This window comes from Leiobunum rupestre, chromosome 11 (genome assembly GCF_980474605.1).
Source record: "Leiobunum rupestre chromosome 11, qqLeiRupe1.1.hap1, whole genome shotgun sequence".
NCBI lineage: Eukaryota > Metazoa > Arthropoda > Arachnida > Opiliones > Sclerosomatidae > Leiobunum > Leiobunum rupestre.
Genome location: NC_143394.1, coordinates 34,962,438 through 34,983,715, shown reverse-complemented (window position 1 = coordinate 34,983,715; position 21,278 = coordinate 34,962,438). Strand labels below are relative to the sequence as shown.

Genomic DNA, 21,278 nt, shown 5'->3' with positions numbered 1-21,278 from the left:
GGTATATTTTGGCTTGCCAACTTGTTTTAGATTGGCTATGCCGACACTTAGGATTTTGAAATCGAATATTACGAAAATTAGGAAGTTTATAGGTTGGCAAATCCGTCTGTACTTTTTCACGTTGCATACCCTATTTTTATTATGAATGCCGACTCTGCCATGCCGTCAAAATGGCTGGCATAAAGTCGGTAACACGTCGCAAAGAATGCAGATTTCAATTTGCGTCGGCATAAAAAAATATTTTTTGTTAATATTCAAAATTAATTATAAAGTACAAATTAGGCGAATGTACTTCAATGTCGAAGTCGGCCGACGGTCAGCCCATGATCGGCCCACATTATTTTTTATCGTCAAAATGTCCTAGCGAATTTTTTTGGCAGGACGTCGACTGGCCTTTAAATCGCGACTCCGTACTATATCTAATCTGACTATAAGTTTAATGGAAATTTACTTAGCATCTTTAAATAACAGTTGGTCGAATGTACTTTTTGAGGTCGAAATAGTACAATCTTTTATATACTAGCCGACCAATTGCCAACTGATGTACGACGTTATATTTGTGATTACGTCGCACAAAACTAGGAAATATTCCTCTATAATAAAAGAAAAAGTAAATAATTTTTAATTAACTACAGGTATGACGTCTACGACTATGAAAGAGTTCAAATAGACAGTCGAAAAATCTATTATTTTATAATAAGTCCCCTCTGGCATAGGTCACATGGGTGTAGATTAATTTATTTGAAACGGGTATAGTTCACAAGGTCCCAAATTTTTATTAACTTCTGGTATAGAAGTTTGAAATATGGGATCTTTTCCACGATAGATTTTAGTATTAGTCTATCGGCAATTTGAATGCCTCAATTAGTATACCACACATGTCTATCGGTTAAAATGACAAAAAATTAAATCTAGTAGGGTCGAAAATACAGATTTTCGTAATGCGTCGACGTCGGCCCGACCTTATTTTGCTACGATTCTTCAATAGTTTTAGAGTTGGTAGGTACTAAGTTTTAAAGTCGAAGAACCGTCAAGGAATATCTGTTGGGCCGATGATATTTTAGGCGGACATTTCGACCCTCAAATGTCCGCAACGCCAACTACAATGGTCGGGACCACGGCCCAGCCATGGGCTGATACCGTAAATAAACCGCCGTCATGCTGTTTTAGAGTTGGCAGATACCAAGTTTTAAAGTCGAAGAGCCGTTAAGAAATATCCGTTGGGCCGACGATATTTCGCAAGGTTCCTAGAAAAAAAGCTACATTTCGACCCTCAAATGTCGGCAATGCCAACTACAATGGTCGAGACCACGGGCCAACCATGGGCCGACATCGTCGGTAAGCCGCCGTCGTGCTACATGGGTAGTGTTCAACCCTTGTATCTTGGAGAGTTGAGTAAATGCTACGCTGACAGCCGCGGATATGAGAGATACTCAGCGCCCCCAAATGAATACTTGAGCATCCCCAACCCGACCGACCCAAAAAAAACGATTGTTCTGCTCAACTACCAACTAATATGCTAATATCATATAACATCGGTTACCTGCATTGAATTGGGAATAATACTGCTAGAATTACAATTACGATTTCGGTTGCCATGGTTACGCGGGACCTGTTCTGATAAGACTGTACGAAATTCATCTTTATAATTAGGTGGTAGCGCCATCTATATTTTGTAAAGTTATATGGCTAAAAATAAATAATTATTAGATAACTCACCGTAACTTGAGTTAAAAAGGATCGTGTTGACAGAATAAAATTATTTTTAAACAACTTCAAAGGTTTGTTTGTTACGAGTAATATTACATTTCAATTTCGCATCAGATTCGCGAAAAAATTCAATTGCAATATAGTTACCACCACTAGAGACAGATGCCGCCACGGTAGAACGATAAAGTTGATAAAGTCTCCTTATTGAAGGAAATTGGTCCCGCGCCAGCCAGATTTAGTTGTACCTCTATTTATTCCCAACTGTATGGTTACCTGTATTTTTAATAACGAAGTCAAAAAAGCCAATTACTTTACTAATTTCAGGAGTGGGAGTTAAAAATTAAGATTTTTAGTATCAAGGCAATACCGCCCCCCCCCCCCCCCAATTTGAGCGCCCCCGAGTTTTGGTGGCTGGTTACGGGCCTGTACTCTGATATGGGGTTACTTGGGTTAGGGTACACCGGGGTGAAGTATGATAGCGGATCACAGGAATTCATAACATTCAGGACTAATTAATGTTTTTTTTTAATTAAAACATTTCTTTTACTACAAGTAGGAAAATACTACAAATTTATTTCAGATAGAACAGGGCATCATTCAAGCTTTTTAACTATAAAGAAAATAATAGTACAAAAAATTTAAACCATATCAACGAAGTTTATTTTATACTAAACATGACCTCAAAATTTCCTAAAAACATCTTAAAAATAGCCTAAAATTTTTAAAATGCCACAAAATATAAAAAATTTACTAAATTTAATTTAATTTAATTTGGGGGAACGGAAGTTTAAATTCCGGTGGACAAGTCGAACAACGGAACGGATATGCTTAGTAACTTTATTGGTATGAGAGGAGAATTTAAAGGCTGGGTCTACAATATTAGCATGGTCAGCTCAGATAGATTGGACTTAGGGGGATTACCATTAATTGAGTAAGTGAAATTGGAATTCTTGGGGGCTAAGTGGAGAACCGCTCATTTCCCATCATTAAAAGGCAAACCATAGTCCCTGGCCCAAACCACAACAGCATCCTAGTTAACCTGAAGCTCCAGGACATTAATTGAAGAAGGAGCGTCCCAAGGACACAGCCCCGGGGCACTCCTCTGTCCACATCAGCCCAGCCGGACTGCTGCCCATCCACGACAACCAACTGCCTACAACCACACAAGTAGTTCTCGAGCCATACCAGAGCATTACCAGTAATACTAGCAGAACGGAGAGAATCCAGAAGGCAGGAGTGGGGAATAGAGTCAAAGGCTTTAGAGAAATCAAGATAAATGACATCAACACTAAACCCCTCATCAAGCCATCTGAACCAAAAATTTGTAGCTTCAAGCAGGTTAGATACGCAGGAACGATTCTTAAGAAAACCATGCTGGGCCCGAGATAAAAAGTTGAGAGAAACTAAAAAGTTAGTAGTTTGCTCATTTACGAGAATTTGGTTTAAGTTACTTATATGCCTAAAAGTATAGTGGGGTTCGAACGAGAACCAGATTTTTGAATAGGGGTGATATTTATATGCCGTTTAAGAAAATAAATTATTTTAATAGTTCCATAGTTTGTTTCTCAGAAACTAAACTTTTTATATTAAATTTGAATTGTTTTTTTTTTTTAATTCTTTAGTTTTACTCAACAAAGGTTACGATAGCAAATATCGACCCATCACGTAAGGACAAGGTGATATTTAGTTCTGAAATTCCAGAAAAAAACGCTTAAGGCTTAACTGAGGACAAATTAAGAGATGACCTTAATTCAAGAGTCTAGTTAGAGAGTTTCAGTCGCAACTGGACCAATTCAGACCGTTCACGCATTAATCAGTATAGAAGGATTCAGTGTTTTCATATTCCTAGAATTAACGCTCAATGATATTGCGGTTCAGAAACGTTTTCAAATGGTGCTATAGCGGTAAGAAAACGCAATACGCTGTGAGGAAAACTAACTTTAGCCCTTTGTTCACGACACTCGCCCGCTAGTTTTACCACTAATCACAGAGCACGAGTAAATGAAAGCAATTCGGAAGTATTATTTTGCCTTCTTGAAACCACATAAAATCAGGGATTAAATGTATTCTCATTTATTAGGAACAGCGTAAGGTATTTTTGGAGTCGTCGGCAATTGGACTATAGGAAAATAGGCGAAACTATAAAATAAATTTAGTCTTAACCAACCTGTTAAAATGGGAAAATAAAAACACGTGACTACCATATCACAGCCAACTTCGATTCGGTAACTCGTGTTCATAGTTGTCCGTGCGACGGGAAAGCAAAAATAATTCCTTCCAGATATTGCAGACAGCTAATGAATTTCCACCTTTCTATTACAAGATGTTTTAAATAATAATAATAATTAGACGAATTTGTCAAAATTTAAATAAAATGAATAATAGTTCGCATTTCTTAGGATAGATGGCGCTGCTGTTCTCCAGAAAGTCACGTGACTACCAGCTTTTCAGCCCCCCCTGGACTTTATAGTTTCGCCTATTACGGTGGGTACTCTAGCTGACTAAGAAAAGTTTTAACACAAGAATTTTCAGACTTTTAAGGTCGCCTTTTGGTCATGTATCAAAAACAGACTGTTCGACCACAGTCCGACGCTTAAACGACTCCTGTGTGCTACAAAGGATGAATGTAACCATGAATAAATTCACGGTGGACCTTCGTTTGTATTTTAAGAAGTTCCCGCGCAAGCTTCAGAAATAAGGCAGGAAAAGTCCCAGGATATTGTATCTACTATCGTACAAAATAGGATTTTTCCCAGATTTTTCAAACGCCGGTGTGGTCAATTAAACTTCGTTTACCCTCAGTCGTTGCGGCTTAGCCAAATGAGTCAAATGAGAAAAAAATGTTTTAAAGATTTAGTACAAACGCAGCTACAATTAGGTTAGGGCCTAAAAGAAGGAATTCGACAAGGAGACAACCCCTTGTTTAAGCCACTGCCAGGGTTTTCAGATGGCTAGGCTAAATTTATTTATCAAAAGTGGGCCCCTTTTAGACTTGGCAAAATTTAACAGAATATATATGTATATGAGGCCTCACAAATTAACTTGAAGAACTTCCATCGAGATCCCAAAAAATCGTTTTAAGGCCCCTAAGCAGAATAAAAAGTAGGCTATTTCCTGTGTAGTCTACTCCTAGCGCCAACACTGCTTGAGGTGGCTCTAACTGGGCCCCTTAAAATCAATTTGTGGACCCCCAGGTAAAAAAAATATAGGCTATAAAGAAGAGCAAGGTCGTTTTCTTGGTGCGGCTCTCGTCGCGTTTACTGGACCCCCTATGACCTTGTATCCGACCATAGATATAGGAAACGTATATAAAGGTCTAGATAAAATATTTCTAAGGGAGTTAATACGTAGGTGACAGCTAGCAGAAACGCGTAATTTCTGCAGGCTATCCTTATAAGGCGCTATCTATCGGTAAGAAGGCTCGTGCTATCGTTGCGAGAGCTATTGTCTCCTTCTGAAAAATTATACTAAAAGTCACCAACAGATGGTGTCTAAAGACTACGGCCGGCGGAAAGGTTGGTCGCGTGCCTTCCTCGGTGTCTGCTAGGTGTCCATTCCGTATTTTATGTTAGGCTTAGACGCCCCGAAATTTATCTAGACCTTTATATACATTTCTTATATCTATGTATCCGACCTGGAGGGGACACGTGCTTGCCCGGGGTATTTCCCTAAATTTTCTTTCTTTTCTTTCTATTGTCCATTCAACTTTCTCTCAATTTCCGCTCCCTTCCTCCCGAATCTATCTGTTCGTTGCCTCCGTTATATCAAGGCCTGGGTTCCCTCTTTCCTGAGCATTGTACTACGAGTTATTCCCCCCCTGTTTGAAGTTTCCTATTTTCCCCAATAGATGGCGTTCGTTTCCATTGCGTTTAAATTTTAAGTTTTGTTCACATTGGTCCTGAAAATGTATTAGTTCATCTACACGGCCAATATTAGCCAACTTCAGTTTATTAATTTTAATAATTTGTGAATTAATAAATGTATTACTCTTATTAAGGCTTATGTTAAATAGAATATAGTTTATGTGTAGTTGATAGTTTCATGATGGTCAAATAATTGATTCAATTGGTTTATTAAAATTTTAAAATCAACATTTTTAATACTGGAACATGAAATCAGATACTTGTTTTCCAAAATATCACTAATGGGAGTAGAAAGATATTTTCCATATCGACCACCCACATACATATCAGTATTTTCCTAGTATTTCAAACTTTGAGAACTTTTCTAGATAAGGGCTTGGTGTTTAATTTTTTTTTCTTTTCGATCTGAGGCATCTTTAGCGTGATTATCTAAAAGAGCTCTCAAGAACTTCTCTAGAAGGATTTTCCGTAAATCTTGACTTTCCCGTGATGAGAAATTCTTGCATTCGTTGCACATTAGGGGTTTTTCGAAGTAAGGTAGAATTTCTCTTACATATGATTGAAGCACTTGTACCCGAGGAAACAAATGGAGTGAGGATTGCACAAATTCCGTTACAAGGGCCAATAATGTAATTGTTTTTAAAGCTGCTGTCATCGGATGAGAGAATAATAGTACTGCTCTTCTTACATTCATTTTTTCAAAGCTCGTTGGGAAAACCATTTTCCTAGTTAGAAATCTTACTGGTTTCATTAACGCATTGCTTTGAGCGAGATATAAGTCCGTGACAAATTTGGGGTTAATTAGAAGGGCAATAAACACCATAATACGGTCGAGGAATTGATTTCTTATATTTTTTATTATATGACTTTGATCAAAGGCGATGAACATTTTCCTAGCTGGATCTAAGGGATGTACTATTTCGTGATGTAATTGTCTGTCACTAGAAAATTTCTTAAACGCTGCAGTATTAATCTTTGCGTTGTCTGAAACAAGCCGGACAACAACGAATCCACAGTCTTCCACCGCTTTAATCACCTCCAATGTAATTTTGTGAAGCTCTTCCGCTGTCAATTTGGCGGTAAAAAAATAGGCCACGGGAAGTTTAAAATTGGTTGAGAGACCCTGGAACACAAAACACAACCGTCTTCATCTGTTGCGCTTGTTTCACCAAAATATCGATCCATTTTTCTGTCATATAATAACTTTGGTTTAATGGCCATTTCATCGTGCATTAAAGATCCTAATATTTCATTTGGATGCTTTAATTTGGAAACCTCGGCAATGAGACGGTCTTTGGCAATCTGTGTAATACCGTCAGCTCCACTTGAATTGCCCAGAAATTTTCTTAACGTTGTACGTTCCGGGAAATGTAAAATATCCAAATCTCGGATAAAGTTATACGTAGCTGTAGATTTCTTATAAATTAAACAACAAATCTTCAAGGTTGAATGTTTATACGGTAAAGACTTTTTACCGTAGGCGAGTACTTGTTCAATTAAAAAATTGGCTCTTACATCTCCACTCATACTCTCGCCCATAATCTTTCGCAGTTGGGTATATTCCTTTCTTTGGTTCTCTTCTTTTTGTTCCTTGATTGTTTCTTTTAAGCTTGCAATTATTTTCCTTTGAGCTACAACTTGCTTTCTCAATTTATAATTGTCTCTTACATATTTACGTTTAGAAGTTACGTATGGTGTCTTTCGTACAACAGGAGACGCTTGAGTAGTGGCATCTCTACATGAAATTAAAGGGACAACTTCAGCTAGAGTAGATTTTTCTGGAATCACAGATTTAGCTTGGACTAGGGATGTAGTTTTGACTAGAGACGTTGTTTCTATTTGAAGAACGACTTTGTTGTGAGGAACTATAATGTCTCGAGGAACAACTACGTCTTGAGGAACAATTACGTCTTGAGGAACAATTACGTCTTGAGGAACAATTACGTCTTGAGGAACAATTACGTCTTGAGGAACTATTATGTCTTGAGGAACTATTATGTCTCGAGGAACTATGATGTCTCGAGGAACTATTATGTCTCGAGGAACTATTATGTCTCGAGGAAAAACTACGACTTGAGGAACTATTATGTCTCGAGGAACAACTACGTCTTGAGGAACTATTATTTCTCGACGACTAGCTTTCTCTTGACAAATGACTTGAGGGCTGGAAGTGTATTCGTAAGTTTTATTCATCACAGGTTGCATATCCATGGTTCGAATATGTGATGTGTTGTCATTGCACTGTTTTTTTTTTTAACTTTGGAATGAATAATATCTGATACTCTGAACAAAGCCTTTTTAAGCTTTTCTCGAGCTGAAATAACAGGTGTGGTTTGTACATCAGTCCTTGGAATATTTCCCACTGGAGAAAGAGGGATTCTTCTTTCGCAAGAGTTCTTAAACATCTTTTGGGGATGAGAATCAGAAATTTCAAATTCATTTAGCGAAATATGGGGCACAACGTAGTTTAAAAGACGTTTTCGACTAGTTGATATACTAAAATCAGACTTGTTAAAATGTTTGCTACAGATTTTAGCATCTCCTTTATTTGATATAAGTTCCTCATGAAATGAAAGATCGTCATCCTGTTGGACGTTAAAAATTGCACAAATCCGTTTTTTTCTCATTGACATTTCCTTAGGAAATGAATGGAAACTTATATTTTCCTCTTGACCAATTTGGCGTTTCTTTACTCTCTTCCAATCACTTTGTTTGCAATTAGGAACTGAGCAGACAACCATTTTATATTACTACAAATGTAATTAAACGTTTGTTAATATGTGGAATAAAATACAATTAGTTAAATACTTACTTATTAATGACCACCACGGCGAATCATTGGAAGAAAGATCCAAAGAACAACTTTGCAAAAAACGAAATGCGCACGCTCTAAATTTCAAATTTCACAATGGTTCAGAGTGCCTCTAGCGAGAAATTGCGGCGTATTAGAAATCCACGGTGGGGGGGCGAAAATCTAAGCGTACCCAGGCCTTGATATAACGGAGGCAACGATCTGTTTATGGTCTACTATCTTATTGGGTAAACATTATGGAGTGGCCATGGTAGTGGCACGCCGTCTTTCTTCAACAATTATGACGTATTTAAACACCGCCTACTTTCAACTGCTTGAAAAACACCAATCAAAACGAACCTTGCCATAGCGCGTGATTTAAAAGCAAAAAACGCGTCTTTTTACATTAGGCCTAATATTTATTTTGGAGCGAAATCAAAGATTCGTGTTTTGTAGAGTGAAAGTTAACAGTAACTATAAAGAATATATATGTAATATCTTATAAAATAATCGAAATTATATAATTATTTGTTTAACTTTAGAACAAAATGAGTGACCACAATAAGGGATCACCTTACATAAATCCTGAACCAACTGCCATTAATCAGCAACCAAATAAAACTAATGAACGGCCACGTCATATCAAATACAACCCACATCAACTGACTTGTTGTCCACCCCAGAAAGGATGTCAGGCACTTTGCGAAGGATTAGGAATAAAGAATCCAACTTCTATGAAACTATGGAACGAGAATTTCCATGATCGTATTTCAGTTACAAAATTTTCCACTGAGGGGTCAAGATAGTGTACACTGCTGCAAAACCTATCATAGTCGCTATCTTCTCCCCTTGGTGCCAAGTATTGCTTACACTTTCCATTAGGAATGAACAGCTTGGGGAATAGAATACAAATATATGTACTTCCTTTTCAATTAGGAAAATGAAATTGGTTTTTGCCTAAGAAATTCATGCACTTGCTGCCTAAACCTAGGAAAAATAGTCTCAAAATCCAAAAAAAATAAACCCAACAAATATCAAGAATCTAAAGCAAAAACTCAACGCAACAAGACTAATAACCAAGAGCAAACCGTAAAGAATAATATAAGAAATTTAAATTTACTTATTCAAACAAAACCACTTTTTAAAAAAATAAAATAGGCAGTAGGCCTGAAAGATACTAATGAGGACTACGCTTACGGAGCTGATGCATTAACATACTACGAGTATCTTCAAAAGGTGGGATTTCATGGTAAAAAGTGAATGATCACAAATACTAAATAGTCCCTCATTTAAAATAGTTGGAATCTGGTATGCCAAGAAATGTTGGTGGTTCCAAGAATACTACTAAAAGACCGGCTTATGTATTGGAAGAAATAAGAAATGAAGAAAGGAAGCTAGAGACAGTTTCAGAAGATGAAAGAGCAAAGTATTTTTAAGTGAAATATTTGGTTTTGCAAGCAAATAACCGTGAAATCTAAAACAGATTGATGGAAAAGTTGGATCAAGATTTTATGGCAAAGCATCATCATTTTCCGTGGTTCATTATAGTGATATCAGTTATACAACTTATTGTTTTGATAGCCTCAATGGCAGTTGGTGGTAAGAAAATCCTAAAAACAACAACTAAACTAAGATAATAAGTCTTTGTAACATTAAAGGCATCGCTTGGATTGGAGTCGAACCAAAAATTGAGTTCGCAAAGGGTATGACCACCTTCAGAGGAATAGAGGACTATGATATTTGGCGACGACCAAATGTTTGGATTGGTCCAACGGTCCGACACCTGATTGGTAAAAGCATTAATTATCTTCAAAGAAGCTAAGCAGCGAACACAAGTTAATACTTTTTGGTGAATTTGATATTTTAAGAATGGGGAGCTATCTACGCACCATGTATGAGAACGGATGAAGTTATGACACTTATCCTATTAGCCCAGCCTCACGGATACAAAGAAAAACTTGGCTGTTGCGCAATTAAAAAACACGATATTGCTGGAACTGCAACTAGATCAGAATGCAATAATTTAACCATGGGTGAAGATCGAGCTAAAGTTTTTAAATCAGTTAATTTCTCGACTAGTTTTAACAATCTGTTCAAATAAAAGGTGGAGGAAGTTGGTACAGCGAGGTTTGCTCTAAAGTTAAGCCCAATGTAAGAACTGTTTTAAGACCTTGCTGCTACGGTTTACTGGGAACTTGTAAAATGACGACGAAAGAAGGCTGCAAAGCCCACGAAGGATATTATCACGAAGACAAGTTTGAACACTGCAGTCAAGTAATAACTTTATTTATTCATAAGCTTAGTAAATTTTATAAAATATAAAACTACACTCACTCTCAGGTGTTCTGTTTCCCTCATTTTTGCGGAAGTGTTGGACTTAAAGCGGATGAGAAATGGCACTTCATGCCATATTCTCATAATCAGGGGTGGCGTTACCTGGCATCACTCTTTTCACATGCAGGCATCCTACACTTTTTACTAGTGTTTGTTATACAATGGACTATAGGAAGACCCATTGAAGCTGCCGTAGGGCATATAAGAATAGCTCTGATATACTTTCTTGGTGCAATAGGAGGCAACTTGGTAAGTAGTGAAAAATGAACGTGTAAAACCAAACTCTATACAAAAGATATGTCCACAGGTTGGTAGTTTTTTCGACCCTTACCTTCCCCAAGTTGGCTGCAGTGGAGCCATTTCTACTCTGATAGGCATCTCCATGTTTGAAGTTCTTCAAGCATTACCATACAAAAAGAAAAAATACGCTTGCGAATTTCTGATATTGATACTAGTGGCCATTTTTGTTCTTATATCTGGATTTTTTCCCTTTGTCAATAATTTCGCTCACGTGGGAGGTTTGATATTCGGAGTTCCAATAGCCTTTGCTATAGTACCACATTTATGCTTCAACAAATGGAACTGCAAAATTCGCAGACTTATTCTAGTTGTTTCCCTAATTTGGTTTATCTTTTTCGTCATCCTATTTATCATTCTATTTTACGTGATTCAAGACACAGGTTTTTGCACCTATTGTTATTTCTTTAGTTGCATTCCTTGGACCGAAAATGTTTGTAACATTTTGGTAGAGCTTCAAGGCACTTTGAGCCATGATTAAGAATGTTTTCATTATTCCACTTTAGACTGTTTCAAACTAAATTCAAAGTTAATATTTACTCACTCTCTCTATACATTTTAAACTCTTTCCAGTATTATTTTTAAGTTTTTCTATCAAAATTTTATGTTAATTATACAACCAGTTTAACCACACATTTTTGACACTTCACATTGGTTCTATATAAACATTTACCGAATAAAATTGTATGGAAAGTTCACTGTTTGTCTTTGATAATTACACTAACAGCCTTGTTTTCTATGATGTAAAACCTCAATGGGCACTCTGCCCATTCTTTTCCAACTTTATCTATGCCAATTCTCTTGCAGCTTACAATCTATTCATCAATCACATCATCACCCATTCCAAGCCATATTTTATGGTCCATTGTCAAATCCACCTTATTGATAGTGCTTTTATCAATTGAAAAGCTTTGACAGAGCTTGGAAGGTCCATTGCATAACTGAAAGGGCTTTAAACTTCCACCTTTGATTCGTCTGACATTTCTAAATTTCTCCATAAAGTCCAGACCTTCTATAGGTTCAATGGCTCTCAAAAGCACAGCGGCTCCTTCTCCCTGGCTGGATATGTTGAAACAATGATACATGCCGTAGATGGGATAGATATAGGCTATTCCCGGTTGCATAAACATTGGTTCATTACGAGGTGTTCTCTTCCCTTGGAAAGAGTGAGAAGCTTTATCTTCATTCCCAAGATAACTCTCAGTCTCTACTATTTTTCAGTTACAGCTCACTTCATCATAGATACTCCTGATAAGATGTTTTCCCAAAAGATTTTTGGCTAACTGAACACAATTTTGATTGTAAAAATCAAATTACAAACGTTTTGAATCAATATTCACATCAGCTGTATTTCCAGCTAAAAATAATGCGTCTTAATGAGACCTAGCTATTTATATTGGTACAATCAGTGGCGTAAATACGCCAATGCGGTGCATTGAGGCCCACCCCAGTAATGGGGCCCCATAAACTTTTACTTAGTCGACTGTCCAATCGGCTGTCTCACGAGGAGCCGGGTTCGATCCCAGATTGTGGCACTGGGTGAAAACTCGGAACAACTCCTTCTGCGTTGAGTTTGCAAGTTCTCTCCCCACTGGTTTAAGGGGTTTTCCTCCGAGTTCTTCGGTTTCCCCTTCCATAAAAACTTGTCTAGGTTAACGGTAATAGTTAGTGTAGGGAGCTGTTGGCTCGATCTCATGGCATGCAGGGCTTGCCACCACCCTCCTACGCATTGTAACCCGGCCACCTGAATTAAGGGCTTCAAAAGTCGCCTAAGGTGGTGCCTTGGGTATTAGCCTAGCTGATTATTATTATTATTGTTAATAACGCCGTATACATGTATATTTTTATAGAGAGTATTACCGTGATGTCATTATCACGATATTGGAAGCCAGTGACATAAATAGGCCAACGCGCCCAAATCGCGTACATTTTGAAGCACAAAAATTGACATGTCACAGGACAGGGGCCCTTTTTTATTTTGCATTGGGGCCCAATTTTCCTAGCTACGCCACTGGGTACTATAATAGGCCCATATAACATGCCAAAAGTTTAAACCAGTGACATCAGAATTGGTATTCTGGGCATGTAAACTATACCAGGTTAAGCAAATATTGTCACCACAAGTACATGTGCTGTGGTTTAAACAACCGCAGATATAGCTTTAATAATGAATGGCATTACAGTTACAGTTTTTTCTGAATTAGCAATTAATATCACTCTGCCACCCACTATTAAATTTATATTAAGTGATACACATTACCTCAAAATCCATTTTTTGTCTTTTATTTTTTTTATGCCTTCCATAATTAAACACTGTTTACCATGTCATAGACGGCTATGGTCATAATAATGGTCTCTATCAATGTTTACTGCCACCATGGATGAATTAACATGGACGACGTCCATGCTGCCACCTAGGAGCAACAAACACAAGAATAACGCAGCCCGTCCAAAGTCGTGCATTTTCTTGTGTACATTTAAAATTCGGAAATTGTCTTCCTTCCGCCCGTAAAACGCTCAGCGTAAAGGCTCGTCCAAGTAAATTTGTACACAACATTGCGTTAGCGTGTTTAAAGGCTATCTGCGTTCTCGTTGTGTGGGGTGGGCTGGAGACATTTTTTTGTTCCTTAACTTCCTTTTCAAATTGCGCGCCTGGTCAGTAGCGGCGCTAAGGGTGGGCTGAAGTGGGCTTTAGCCCCCCTGCATTTCTGAGAGAGGCCACATATTTAAATTAAAAGGGCCGCATATTTATAATTAAGAGGCCACATATTTTCATTTATGAATTTTCTTTATCTCTAGAAATTTGTTTTATTGCCAAGAAAATTTTTCTGGAAAAAAAATCAATTTGTTTAGTCAATAAGCTTGTCTAGCCTACCCCTGTCCCCACCACCGCGTGACAAAGGCATACTCTCCCGTTTCGCAAAGCAGGACTTTAGTTAGGAGGGGGGGGGATACTCATAATTCAAACGGGGTAGGTACATTTGTTCGAATTTCAATCGTCCGAACCGCCGAAATAACAAATGTTTCAATAGTTCTTTTTATAAAATAACCTTGGCCATCTTGTTGAAATGTTGCCTCCCCGCTTCAGCCGTGGATCCGTTTTCTCTCCCACTAAAGAGTTTTTGAACTCATTCTTAGGCATTGGCTGAACTATTCCAGGGCAACTTTTCAACAAGTTGGGCAAGCAACACTTGTCCGAATCCTGTCGCTAAATTATATTTCTTATTGCTGTTTTTTTTTGGTCCGGATTTTTTTTGACCGATATCGTAAGTGGGAATTGCGTTGAATGTTGTGGATATTTTCTTATATTTACAATATTTAAAAAAACCAACCAATTGCTAATGTTCGAAAAAACGTACAAACGATTATTCGAACAAATGAAATTCGCCAGTAAAGTTAACATAAATTGAACGACTAAATCACCAACAAAGTTGTGATAAATTTTTCGGGCAAATGAAATACGTTTTCGGACATACGATCCTGTTTTCCGGGACATACGATCCTGTTTTCCGGCATTCGGACAAATGATCATTCGAACATTTGTACCACCGTTCGGACGAATGACATTCGAACAAATGTACCCAAATCATTCAAACGATTCTGTGGCCAAGTGACGATTCACTAACAATAAAATAAGGCGCCCACTTATGTTATCTAGTGCTGCAGCTCATTTAGCAACAGGATAGCGCCACCAACTTTATGAAAATATCTCTTTGGTCAATTAATAGACCGGTTAAGTTACCCCTCGAAAACGCGTAGGGGGACCTGGTAGCCCAATAAAGCACAAAAAGCTACATCTACGCTCCTGCAACTTTTCTACCGTGGCTTAACGCGTCTAATGATAAATTATTAAAGCGGAACATAAAACTGACAATTATTTTTCAGATAGGCAAAATAGTTCAGGGCGAATATCATAAGTATATAAATTTTTTCCTTATACATGACAACAAAAGTAGCATAAGACCCAAAAGTGTGTCAGCTGTACCTTCGCGCCTCTTAAAATTTCTAGTGAGACCTAGTCACACTATAGACTACATAACCAACTAGTTGGAATTGTACTAGCAACATTATATTTAGTCTATGGTCGGGTGCGATTTTCTCTGTTCGATTTACTCGCCCGTAGACATACGTTCTAAAACGCCTCACTCGGCGGCGCTGGAGTACCTCGATTTTGATAACGCATTTTCCAACACCCCCTTCGTTTCCCTATTTTACTTTGAGACGAACTCTCATTAACTACTTAACCGTTCTGACACACTTTTGGGTCTTATGTAACTTTTGATGACACCAAAGATAATATAGACCTTGTACTCTAGATTCGAAATAACTGCTTCGCTCGTATTCAATAGCGTTTACCCACTTCCAGCCGGAACTCAGAAAAAATTAGCTCCATAGTATTAGTTACCATGGTAAACAAATATAGATAAGACTACGGCCAACTTTAACACTTACTATTTTTCCCATGCAAAACGCTTATTGAATTCGAATTCCGAGAGCTGTTTGATTGACGGTTTTTTAACGAAGCGTTTACCCACTTCCGACACGTAGCCTTCAAAAAATTGGGCGCTGTCATTGTTCTATCACAGCCAACTTTGACGATTTTAAACTTCTCTAATAGGTCAAAAACAATAGGCCTTTGTGGTGGCGGAGTGGCTAGCATTTTCCGCCTCGCAGCAATAGAAGCCGGGTTCGATTCCAGCTTGTGGCACTGGGTGACAACTCGGAACCACTCCTTCTGCGTTGAGTTTGAAAGTATTATGGGTTTCCCTTTCCATTAAAACTTGTTGCGGTAATAGTGATTGTAGGTCCGAGCTGTTTTCTCTCGTGGAATGAAGGGCTTGCCACCACCCTCCTACGCATTGTGACCCGGCCACTTGAATTAATGGCTTTAAAAGTCGCTTGATGACTTAGGCCTAAGGTTGTGCTTTGGGTATTAGCCTAACTGATTATTATTATAAAGTAACATTGGCCTTCTTGTTTTGATGTTTCTGCGGGTTACGTATCGATGAAATTTTACTACGAAAAGCCCTGGACGTAAGAGTGAATTCGTCGAGGTACCCTGTTTTTAAGAATAAGCTGAACTGAACTTCTACGTATTTCGTGAGGAATGAGCTTCATAAAAACAAGTTCCGCAAGCCTAGCTTTGTTTTATAGAAAGGTCTTTTGAAAAAAAACAACCCGTACGTTTAGGGGGTAGATTTCCAAATTACTTTCTGGATATGCCGCTGTGTTTTGGGTGCTTTCAATCCATTTATTTTAAAAATAACTATTGTACATTTTACATAACGTATCATAGTTGTATAACGTAACCTAAATTATCAATTATTTTAGCTAGTTGTAAGTACTTATTGTTCTCATTTATAGTAGTATGATTAATTTTATAGAAGTAAAACAATAAATAAAAAAGCTTAATTTTGAATGTAATTCGATTTTTCACGTTTTGTAATTTGTGAACAGTCTCATAAAAGGATTTTGTCATCATAGGATACCAAACAACTCTAAATCTTTGTGACAGTATTTCAAAAATTTAATAAATATTGGTTAACATTGTATAATAATATGTGAAATCAAGAAAATCCTTCAAAAAAGGAATTTTGAACTTTATTTCCATTACTTTACAAGTCTGTTCTAAATCTTTAAGAATTTATATCCATAAAAGTAGGTTAAAGTTTTAAATACTGTAAATAATTAATGAAACAATATTATTTGTCATTTTATACCATAAAGTTATTTACCTTTATTTACCACTTCGGAACCCAAAAACCCATCGAAAAAGTTAGGTTTTCATAAAGTCCGTTTGAACTCGATGGAACCCGTTCGACTAACATTGTAGGGTCTTTAGACCGTTTAAATAGGCGCTAAAGAACGTGTAGGAAAAGCAGTCTGCGCGAAATAAGGCTAGGTTTACAGTCAAATAAGTTATCAAACGCGTACTTAATTAACCTGTCTAATAATTTCTTCAAAACGCCATGTCGTCAGGCAATAAAAATTAATAGACACAAAAAAGAGGGCTCGTCTCTGACGTGACGATAAGTCTCCAATCACAATTCCCGGATATTTTTCCTCCCCAGATAATCGCGACAGTTCCTAATGGACCCATGTCAACGTCATAAACACTGCGGTGGTTCCATATTCTCACTCCCCCTCGTGCTTTCCCCCTGTTTTCTCTTAAAACCTCCCCTATATAACAACCAGTTTGCAAAGCTAGACCCAACAATATTTTATCGGACGTTTGAAGAAATAGCAATCGCGATTAAAAATTATCCTTCTCGAGATTTCTGAGAAAGTTCTTGGAGGAACTTTGAGACATTGATTTTAAAATTTCTTGGAGCTTCGCCTTTGTACTAAAAATCTAGTATTCCAACTTAAAATGGAATCTTCTAAATTGCAGCTCCCCAAAATCGAAAGTTTGGAAGATTTGATCGCGGAATTGCGCAGAGTTTTCTCGTCGGACAATATTAATGTTGAGTACGTACATTCGCTAATGGCCTCTTACAAAAGTAAGCCAAGAGACTGGAAGAAATACGCCAATTTCGATAGGCATAGGTATACCCGAGAGGTTTCACTATCATTTCTCTGTTTAAATAAGTTCTATCAGTTTCGCTAATCCCATCTTGGATATAGATATACGAGGAATTTGGTGGATGAAGGCAATGGCAAATACAATTTGATGTTATTGGCTTGGTCAGAAGGCCACGGTAGCAGTATTCACGACCACGCCGACGCTCATTGCTTCATGAAGGTACGTGGCACGCTTTTTTCTCGCAGATTTCACCCTTCCCTCGCCTTTGATTATTGCTTTACAGTTCACCATTTTTCTTGTAGATGTTGTACGGAACCTTAACGGAGATTCGTTACTCTTGGCCCAACGGAAGTGACGATCCAAATAAAAGGATGATCCCGACCGAAGAAACACAAATTAAAACGAACGACGTAGCATACATTAATGGCAAGTTGCATAATTTCAAATAATGTAACGGTCGCGGCGAAAAATATATATCATGACTCAACCAACTTTTTCGAAACAACTCTTTTTTAAGTTTTGAAACTCGTCAGTTTCCGGGAAAAACCTGTTCTTACTTCAGTTTTAAATTCAGAATTGATGTTATTTTTTATCCGACATATTTCTAGAATTAATGACCTTTTAAGTTCGCTCTTACCTGGACATGTTTCTAGAATGTATGTCCCTGTAAAGTTAATTCTACCCCGGACAAATTTGAGTTATTAGTAAAGTAAACTTCTCGCTTCTATGGGTCGCTCAGTTCTAGAAAATGTTATTTATTTTTTAACTGGAGCTGATGTTTCAACCAGATTCCATTGGATTACACCGAGTTGAAAATCCATCTCACACTGATGTTGCGGTCAGCCTACACCTCTACTGCCCCCCATACGACAGCTGCCACATGTTTGACCAGAGGACGGGCCACAAAACGCCTTGCAAAGTGACCTTCTTCACCAAATACGGCAAAAAGACACCAAAGGTAGGCTTGCCGTTAAAAATTGATTCTTATTTTAGAACTAACGCAAGCTATCCAATATTAATCTTCACTTTAACCTAATTTATAGGTTATGAATGGCAGTGGAGCGGTGACTGTGCACTACGAAAACAACTAGTGATATTAATCGCGTTCATTACCCCTCGTTATTGTTATTTGCAAAGGAAGTTAATTTTCAAAGAGCCCTATCATTTCTGTATCTACTATCTGTTACTTCAAAACCGAATAACAAAGAACTAAAGGCCGTAGCTATTATCAAATTATGTTATTGATTCCTTCAACGTTTCGGTGGTCGTGACATTTTGAATAAAGGAGGGGGTGGAAAGAGTCGAAAGACTACTTGAAAATTTTTACTGTCTGCTCGTATCAATTGGTTGATTGACTATCGAAAGAAAACTGTTTTGGCCTACTTTTGCAAGAGAACTGTAATACGAAGCTCGCGAAAAAGATAAAATATTTCTTGTAGTAAATCTGTTGTTTTTCTCATTATCATTTTTAATAAATTTTTGTTAAAGAAAAACCGAAATGCACGTGCTTTACTACTTACTAGACTACTGCTAGATAATGAGATCGAAAGAGACCGTGCGGCACCTCTTCATTCCGGTTTGATCTGGTTCTTATAGACAAAAGATACGCGAGACCACTCTGCAGTACTAAGCTTGTCGTCTCTTCTGCCTATTGTAGGGAGAAAGCACAAATGAACCAGAGTTGAATCATGGTCAAACCAACAAGAAAATTAACACCCTTTATATCTCAGTAATTGAGAGCCTACTATTTAGAATGTGGGTCTTGAACTGATTACGGCGTTAGATACATGTAATCTTTTATATTTTAAATCGTCAACAAAAATATTAAAATTTCGGTCACAGCTCTTTAAAGAACAAGGAAGTTTTGCGTATATTTAACAAATTCACTAACGTTTTCGGTGATAAAAATACACTTTCCTTTGGTGAAAATTAATTCGCTCGAACTTTCAGTTATTTTTTTTAATAAATTACCATTATTATCATCCGGAACTGGAAAAATATGTATTTTGCGCTTAATAAAATGAATCAGTTTTTGTAACGCCTAAAAACGAAGGCTAAACAGATACCGTATCACATATCGATAAAAAATTATTAATTCGGTGTAAAATTCCATAGAATATTAAATGGTAAATAAGTATCGATGACTAATGACGTCATAAGACAAGGTTGATAACGTAATATTGCGTAAGCAAGTTGGTTTCCCCCGAGGAGTTATTTTCAATTATATCAAGATTTTTTACGATTACCGGTGTTCTAGCCGTCTGCGGTTTTTTTTTTCACCAAAAAATTCTTTAGAGCAGCTTTAAAATATTTTACGATGGGGAAATAATATCGCATACGCACTTCGGAGGTGCTGAAGGGGTTTCGCGATTGTAAAAAGCGTGTTATATATTATCGCTGGAAATATTTATCTGAATTTTTAAGTAGACCTTCAAGATATACAGGCCCTGGATACAAATACGCGCATTTACGAACCTTGGATACAGCCAATGAACTTAGGCCATATCACTGAACATGGAAAAGTGGGGTTATAAAAGATTTGTTATTGCAGCGTTGCCTAATATCCCCAAGTGGTGTTTAGCAGCCTGAGGCCCTGAGGTAACTAATGGAAAATAACATTATGATATTATATGCAAACTGTGCTAAATAAAAAATATCAACACCAAATATTTACCAAAGTATATTTAAATCAACATTTATCAGTTACTCAATGTCATTATGTTTTTGTAATGTAAATAAAAATAATTACAAAATTTGGTTTAATGTCATTTCACTGAATTTCAAATGTACGAACTCTTAAAAAAAAAGATACTAATGTGTGCAATGCGGTTTCAAATGTCCGAAAAATATAATTTTTTCTATTGTATCACAATCTTCCAATGATCGCAAGAAATATTACAACAAATTTATTTTGTGAATGTTAGAATAGTTTAATTATATTGCAACATAACCTAACCTTTCCCTTTATAACAATTAAAACTTATCATTTAGGAAGATATTTAAATTTGAATATTTATTTGACCAAACAATAAATTCGGAAATATAAAATCAATTTCTTTTTTAAATTTAGAAAAATTAATTTCGGGACAACACCATTCAAACTTAATGCAACTACCTCTGTCTGTTCGGGGGAGTTCTCCAGGGCAGTGTTTCACAGTTATATACCAACAGTTCAATTTGGCATTAAATGGGTTTCATTAATAATATTAATAATAAGCTAGGCTAATAAACACATAACGTAATATAGCCAGAAGTATAGTAAACCTTTGTATTTATTATAAACGTCTAGTAAACCGCTTTAACATTATGGTCAAGTCTGTCAAGTTCATTCTCTATAAAGAAAAAGTGCGCCACCTGTTGCAACCTAAAAATGCCGGACTAAAATGTTTGTTACAAAGGCATATAAAGTGTGAAATAAATAATTAGAATAAAAAATAAATTTTGATCAAAAGAATCGTGTTCGATTGTGTCGGCTGGGCTATGACACCTTCGCCTACTCACAGGCGCTATCCCACTACTGCGCGGTGCGGGAGCTTTTGCTTGCTGCATTGCTGCCCTGGGCCGGTACGCTCCTCCTTAGAGCAACCTGGTGACCCACGGGTTACCCCGAGGTCACCATATTGACGCCGGGCTTAGTGCGGACGCCCGATCGACACAGGTCAACGGGTCACAGGACTCCCAACCTCAAATCGTCCACCGATCCTGGCCTCCAAGTAGCTGGATTACAGGAGTATGCCAACACTCCCAGCCGAACGACTCT

General features: G+C 37.3%; 3 protein-coding genes and 1 non-coding gene across 4 annotated transcripts; 2 read left to right on the top strand and 2 right to left on the bottom strand.

Moving 5' to 3' along the window:
• Positions 1-8,756: 8,756 nt before the first annotated feature.
• LOC149922385 (inactive rhomboid protein 1-like) lies at positions 8,757-11,643 on the top strand. Its single transcript, XM_090163068.1, has 11 exons — positions 8,757-8,834; positions 8,907-9,137; positions 9,301-9,453; positions 9,523-9,600; positions 9,663-9,790; positions 9,848-9,963; positions 10,023-10,154; positions 10,233-10,397; positions 10,469-10,638; positions 10,705-10,947; positions 11,006-11,643. Exons 2-11 carry the CDS (start codon positions 8,913-8,915, stop codon positions 11,474-11,476), a joined length of 1,881 nt encoding a protein of 626 aa, XP_090019194.1. The 5' UTR covers positions 8,757-8,834; positions 8,907-8,912; the 3' UTR covers positions 11,477-11,643.
• LOC149922384 (DNA-3-methyladenine glycosylase-like) lies at positions 11,614-12,206 on the bottom strand (the record flags this gene model as incomplete). The annotated part of the gene is given in 1 exon segment (XM_090163069.1): positions 11,614-12,206. A coding segment is annotated over 1 exon segment (516 nt), but the record flags the coding sequence as incomplete, so codon positions are not given.
• Positions 12,207-16,832: 4,626 nt separating this feature from the next.
• Positions 16,833-19,017, top strand: LOC149922383 (cysteine dioxygenase type 1). Its single transcript, XM_090163302.1, has 5 exons — positions 16,833-17,541; positions 17,620-17,737; positions 17,821-17,944; positions 18,307-18,476; positions 18,562-19,017. Exons 1-5 carry the CDS (start codon positions 17,366-17,368, stop codon positions 18,607-18,609), a joined length of 636 nt encoding a protein of 211 aa, XP_090019428.1. The 5' UTR covers positions 16,833-17,365; the 3' UTR covers positions 18,610-19,017.
• Positions 19,018-20,966: 1,949 nt separating this feature from the next.
• On the bottom strand, positions 20,967-21,267 carry LOC149922382 (signal recognition particle RNA). The gene has a single exon (XR_016477505.1).
• Between the last annotated feature and the right edge of the window lie 11 nt (positions 21,268-21,278).

Excerpts from the sequence above, each read along its gene's own strand:
- LOC149922385 (XM_090163068.1), top strand. The coding sequence starts at position 8,913 with ATGAGTGACCACAATAAGGGATCACCTTACATAAATCCTGAACCAACT. Across the intron at positions 9,601-9,662 it reads ACTACGAGTATCTTCAAAAG|TTGGAATCTGGTATGCCAAG; the intron begins GTGGGATTTCAT and ends CATTTAAAATAG. Across the intron at positions 10,639-10,704 it reads AGTTTGAACACTGCAGTCAA|GTGTTCTGTTTCCCTCATTT; the intron begins GTAATAACTTTA and ends ACTCACTCTCAG.
- LOC149922383 (XM_090163302.1), top strand. The coding sequence starts at position 17,366 with ATGGAATCTTCTAAATTGCAGCTCCCCAAAATCGAAAGTTTGGAAGAT. Across the intron at positions 17,542-17,619 it reads GCCAATTTCGATAGGCATAG|ATATACGAGGAATTTGGTGG; the intron begins GTATACCCGAGA and ends TCTTGGATATAG. Across the intron at positions 17,945-18,306 it reads CGACGTAGCATACATTAATG|ATTCCATTGGATTACACCGA; the intron begins GCAAGTTGCATA and ends TGTTTCAACCAG.